Genomic DNA, 6,112 nt, shown 5'->3' with positions numbered 1-6,112 from the left:
TCTTCATCACCTTTGCAATAATGCAAATTTCTGGTATTCTTTTGGCAAGCAAGCTGTGTCCCTGTCCACTTAATTCTTGGAAGGCAGAGGATTAATTTCACTATACATCTTAACTCCACTGCAGCCAACCATTCTGATACGTCTCTACTGCCCTCTAGTGGTTCCTCAACGTTTCAGTATCAAAACTGAAGTGACACTAATGCCAGAGGACTGTACGTGTCACCAACATACTGTAGAGGCATAGCGCAGCAAAAAAAAAAAAAAAAACCTTTTGCACTTTTAAGCTTTTGTGTTTAACATGATTAAATGAAAAAATCAACATATAGAACTTTCCATTTATTTCTGTAACTCAGTTCAGTAAGTGGAAAAAACAACTACACACAAACCAATGTTTTAATAGAATAGAATAGAATAGAATAGAATAATATAGAAAACCCCTTTATTGTCCCACAATCGGGGTAATTCTGGTGTTTACAGCAAAAAGGTTAAAGAAAAAAAATGGTCACGCAAATGTGGACCTTAGAAAAATGTATACGGATAACATAATGGTGAAGAATTAAAAGATAAACAATAAAATGCTGTACTGTGTTTAAACAATATAAAAACTGTCCACCTGGAGAATAAATAACCAATAAACAGCTATGGACATTTTTACAGTAATGGATATTTGAAAACAGCAGCATCATCAGAGATGTGCAGAATGACAACAGCATGTTATTTAACTGACTAAAGTAAAAAATGTGCAAAATAAGCATGAATGCAATAACTTATTGTGGTGTTTATAGAGTCTTACAGCTGCTGGGAAGAAGGATCTGTGATAACGCTCCCTGGTGCATTTAGGGTGCAGCAGTCTGTCACTGAAGGAGCTCTCCAGTTTTGCAACAGCTTTATGCATGGAGTGGGAGACATTATCCAACAAACATGTTAACTTAGTTCCTTAGATCCTTTTGTTTCCCGCTTCCTGCACTGAGTCCTTTCTTAAAACCCTTTTGCTTCTGTGAAATATTATTATAATATGCTTACGAGGAATGAAAAAAAAAACAACATTTATTATTTTAATATACCATCAGACAAACAAAAACTATATTTTGATACAGAAATTTTGGCTTCATGAAGAGCGTCTGCAACCTGCTCAAGGGCTATTTTCCAAAAATAATTTTTAGCCTCATTAAAATTATATTCTAATTAATTTAATATGCCAGCATCAGATACACAGATAAACATGTCTGATTTTAGGTTTTCCTCATTTAGCAATTGAAATTGTCAGATTGCACCTGCTCTGGGACTATTTTATTCATGCTGTCATTATTTATTTTTAAATTGTATCTGTAAACTGTCTGACTTTTTCTTACCTTAAACTTTTTTTAACCTGATCTCGGCATGCCATGTTCTTTAAATTCATTCATTTTTTTTCTATTCTGAGAAGTTTAATTTCTTTGCTGTAAAATCTATTATGAAACCTTTAAGATTTTTGGTCTTAGTATTATTACAAGTACCGCCTTTGGAGAACCTCTAACATATTCTATTCTATTTTGTTCTATTCTATTCTATTCTATTCTATTCTGTGCAAAATGAAATAAAATAAAATATAAAGCCACAAACTGAATACGGCTACTTGTGGAAAAACTGTGTCCTTTCTTTTTCCTTAGGAATTAGGTGGGGATGAAGCTGCCAGGTGTTTCCAGATAAAGAACATGTCTGATTGTTGAAAGATTGCCTCAATACCAGCCAAAGACTTGTTATTATTCTAGATTGGTTCATAAAGGTGGCTGCTAACACAAAATAAAGCAAGATAGAACCTGAAATGTCTTCAGAGGAGCAACGGTTTCTATCCTGCAATCTAAGACAGGATAAAAGACGCAAAGCCTCATTTTTCCAGTGAGAAGCTCATTCTTCTGTGGAAGCTATTTAGTGCAGATTTGAATATTGTATAGATTGTATTTCCCGTTTCAGCCCGAGGTTAAAGTGTGCATTGTTCAAATAAACTGCTCACAACCCAAGTGCTCTATCTCAGACTCTGTGGGGTATAGCTAGTATGTTAGATGGCTAAACAATTACAGGAATCCTGAATAATCAGGGCCTGTTTGAAAAAGCTATTTCTAGAAAGAATGATGCAGCATCAAGTACTTTTACAAATTTACACCAGAATAAGCCCCAGGACTGTCTATTGAACATAATAAAACAAAACAGAGATGCTTGACCCGGAGGCAAAGTGCCACGCTGTTAAATGTATGAAATGAGAATCTATGTTCCTCAGAGTAATACAGCTTGGGCTATTTTTCTGATAAGAATTAGATCTACCAGGCAGTCCCTCACTGGTGGGATTTAGGATATGTTTTTTCTACACTCGGAGGTGGATAACGATGATACATTAGATGTTCGATAACTTAAGAGAAAGTGCATGTTTGTTTTACCGTGACTGTATTAGAGTTTATTTAATCTACAGTATGAGACATGATTTAAAGGAACAGAAATCCTCCAGAGACTTTTTTTATTGGAGAAAAGTAATGACCATTGAAATTAAACCACACATGACTGAGAAAAGAACATTTACACAATAAAAACAATAAAATCTTGCATATTCATTTCCTAGGCATCAGAAAATACAGTATAAAAACATAGAAACATGGTTAGCCTTACACTCAACAAAATTCACATTTCATTCTTCATTCAGTCACACTAAATAATTGTTTACAAAAAAATAATTTGTCATAGCAACTTAATGAATCAATCTCAATATTTTATCATTTCCATCACATCACAGTTAGCTGCCTTCTGTCTTTATGCTGTTTGTCATAATATGGCAAAACCCTTCGATTTCAGTGCAGGTTTAAAGGTTTCAGCTGAAAAACATATTTACCACTTAAAAATCAGCTCTCCCTACAAACTGGCCTATTTCTGAGTGAAAGTGTCCCCTCGTTTCGCCGGTGTAGCCATCTCCAGACTCTTCGTCGGCTCTGCCCTTGAGGTGCAGTTTCTTAGCTCGTCTTTAAGCTCATACAGCTGCTGAGCATGGCTGGAGAGAGTCCCATTAACTTGCAGAAGAAGAGTGTTGGACTGTTTCTCCAGCTCCTCCCTTATTCTCTCCAGGTCATCTGCGAGGTCATTTAGGCCTTTACATTGATCCTCCACACTGGCAACAAGGCCTCCAACCTCTGTTACCTCCTGTTTGACCACCATGGCTGTGCTCTGGCATCCTCTGACCTCCTCAGCAAGGCGCCTCTTCATCTCCAGCAGCTCACCTTTAAGTCTGGTCAGTCTGCGCTCGCTGGCTCCAAGCATTGAAGCCTGATGTCCCACCAGCTGGACCACTCCCTTCATTTGCTTGGCTAGGCGAACCTCCCTTTCATGCCAGGAGCTGTTGGCTTCTCCCACCTGATGGACCACTGTGCCCAGGGAGTCTTGGAGACTCATTAGGGTGTGATTGACAGAACGAACATTGAACTTAAGTACTGTTAACTCTGCCTGAAAGGGAGGAACACTTTCTGCTTCTATCTGCCTCTCCATGAGGGCCATGTTCTCTAAGATCTTCTGCAGTGTAAAGTTCAGACTGGTCAAACGGTCATCCTGTAGGTCTAATACCTGCTTTACGTTCTGCTGGAGTTTTTGGTTTTCACTTGGCTCAGCAGAGTCTCCCTGAGTGGCAGACGTCTTTGACGAGGAACAAGAAGTGGAGCAGAGAAGCTCCAGGTCGTTGAGATGTTTTTGTACTCTGTCCACATCTAGTTCGAGTCTCCCTCGTAGGGACTCCAGCTCCGTCTCCAGGGTTGGAACAGCATGGCCTTCCAGCAGTGCAGGGGCAGTGGCGTTACTAAGCTCCTCCAAAGCTGTCAGTAAGCGCCCCTCTAGGTCTCTAAGCTTACCCTCCATTCTTGACTCCAGATCCATGCCCGTTACACCATCATAGGAACCAGCTATCTTCATTTCAGGACCATCATTTTTAATCTGCCCAGTTAGGTTGAGCTTGGCTTCAACATATCCAAGACGGCCCTCCAGCATTCCCTCTATGTGGTCTCTGTGACCACTAAGGTCCACTCTCAGGAGCCCCTGAGACTGGTTTAGACTTGCCACAGATGTTTCCAGATGCTGAACCCTTTCTGCCAGTCCACTAATGCTACTGCAGCAGCCCTCTGTGCCTGAAAAGCTATGGATCTGTGACTGGATAATCCCCATCTCAGTTCTTAGCTTTGAGGTACTTTCCTCCAAAGCGTCTCTCGTCTGCTCTTGCTGTTTACGGGGATTCCTCTGGCACTGACGGCGCTCATCACCAACTTTCTCCTTGCAGCGTTCCTCTGCACTTTCCACACGTTTCTTAAACCCATCAAGAATTTCCACCTTGACTTCCTGTAGTTTAGCATCCATCAAACTCTCAGCATCTCCCCTGGAATTGCCAGTGATGTTTGTTGGCAGTTCGGCTCCATTTGAAATAATCTTCAGGACTCCATCATGTCCCTGCACTGTTGCTGTGAGCTCCTGCAGCTCTGCTGCTTTGACCTGCAGCTCTCTCTTCAACTCTTCTACCTTTTCACTCAGTGCTGTAAAGACGTGGCTGTCATCTGAACCCTCAATTTCAGGATCTCTTGCAGGAATTTCCACAAACCCTATAGTGGGTGGATTAGATGCTGTAGCTGGAGCAACAAGAGGACTTGGAGCAGCAGAGAGCAAAGCTGACAGCATCCTGTTGGCATCTTCTCTCAGAGAGGCTCTCAGAGAGGCTTCTAGTCCCGACACTGTTCCCCGGAGCGTCTCCAGGCCATGGCTCACATGGCGAATGTCTTCCTCTATTCGAAAAATCCTTTCCTCTGTCTCACTGTCCAGAGCTTGGCCTGAAAAGCAGAAAAAAAAAAGATTTCAGCTTTAATGTATGAGTACACCTGCTTAGTCATCTATGAGAGTTACCTGTAATCTTCTCCTCTGGATGTTCTTCTCCAGATGGTGGCGGTGCTGGTGCTGGGACTTCCCCTGGTGTAACATCCTCTGGTCTTTGGCTATATTCCTCCTCGTGTTCTTGGTCATTGTCCGTACGATGTTCCTCCTGGTATTCTGGGTCTGGCTGAGTTTCTGCTGGATAAGGCTCGAAGGAGGTGTCAGGATAAAAGGAGGACTTTGATGAACCAAAGTGAGGCAATGGGTAGGGGCTAAAACTGTTGATTGAAGGTTGCTTTGGTTGATTCCAGGGTTTGGGTTTAACAGCAGGATTAAGAGGTGGCCCATTGAACATCGGACCTTTAAACATGGGCCCTTGGTGTTGTGGCCCCCTAAACTGTGGACCTTTTGTTTGTTGACCATTGAATGGTGGCATCATTTTCATTGGATGTTGGTAAATCTGTTGCACTTCCATGCAGTTATAACCAGAGAATCCAGGACAACAGCGCCATTCCAGTTCTGTCACTGTTTTATGTGCTACTTTGTACATCGGCTTATAGAGCAGGCGATACCTATAAAACACAATCAGTCATGAGTCACTTATCAAAGCTCTGATGATTCATATGTTATATAAGCTGTTGTCTTCACTTACAAGAGAGTTGGACATTTTTTGGCCCAGGAGCACTTGTTGTATTCAGCCTTTACATATGGCGCTGCCCCATCCTGGACGGTAAAAGACACCAACTTCTCAACTACATAGGCGCAGTGGTTGCTTTTTAAGGGGAGACATAAAACATGAGAAAAGAAAGAAATTAGAAACTCTACTTTAAAGGTCTAACAGCTTTTCCTGAAATGTGCTGTAGTTTATATCGTAATGCTGGATCTGAACTTACCTGTGTTTGCTGGTGGGTTTCATCTGCTCCTGGTACGTACCGAGCTCTTGATGAACCGGAAATGAATTGTGGTACTTGGCTTCGGCCAGTGGCAAAAACAAACCGATCAAAACAGCGAAATGCATCATTGACAAAATGTAAATCAGCCTAGAAAAAAGGAAGTGTAGTCGGTATAAACAAGACAAGGACTATTCCTCCAAGAAGATCTATTAAAAATAAAAGATTTTCTACTCCAAGAACAAAAAAGATTTTCAAATGTCTTAAATCTGTCAACATATACAAAGTAAGAAAAAATAAGCAACGGTAATATTGGCAGCTTTAAAAAAGAAGAAAGCACTGCTGAACCAGATCCT

At 41.0% G+C, this 6,112-nt stretch overlaps 1 protein-coding gene across 1 annotated transcript; it reads right to left on the bottom strand.

The window, feature by feature from the left end:
• Positions 1–2,456: 2,456 nt before the first annotated feature.
• On the bottom strand, positions 2,457–5,884 carry LOC119799354 (EMILIN-3-like). Its single transcript, XM_038309195.1, has 4 exons — positions 5,760–5,884; positions 5,519–5,638; positions 4,900–5,438; positions 2,457–4,826 (listed from the first exon to the last, which is right to left on the bottom strand). Exons 1-4 carry the CDS (start codon positions 5,882–5,884, stop codon positions 2,893–2,895), a joined length of 2,718 nt encoding a protein of 905 aa, XP_038165123.1. The 3' UTR covers positions 2,457–2,892.
• Between the last annotated feature and the right edge of the window lie 228 nt (positions 5,885–6,112).

The sequence above is a fragment of the Cyprinodon tularosa genome, unplaced genomic scaffold (assembly GCF_016077235.1).
Source record: "Cyprinodon tularosa strain WSP-4 unplaced genomic scaffold, ASM1607723v1 ctg66, whole genome shotgun sequence".
Lineage (NCBI taxonomy): Eukaryota > Metazoa > Chordata > Actinopteri > Cyprinodontiformes > Cyprinodontidae > Cyprinodon > Cyprinodon tularosa.
This window is presented reverse-complemented; position numbering and strand designations above follow the sequence as displayed.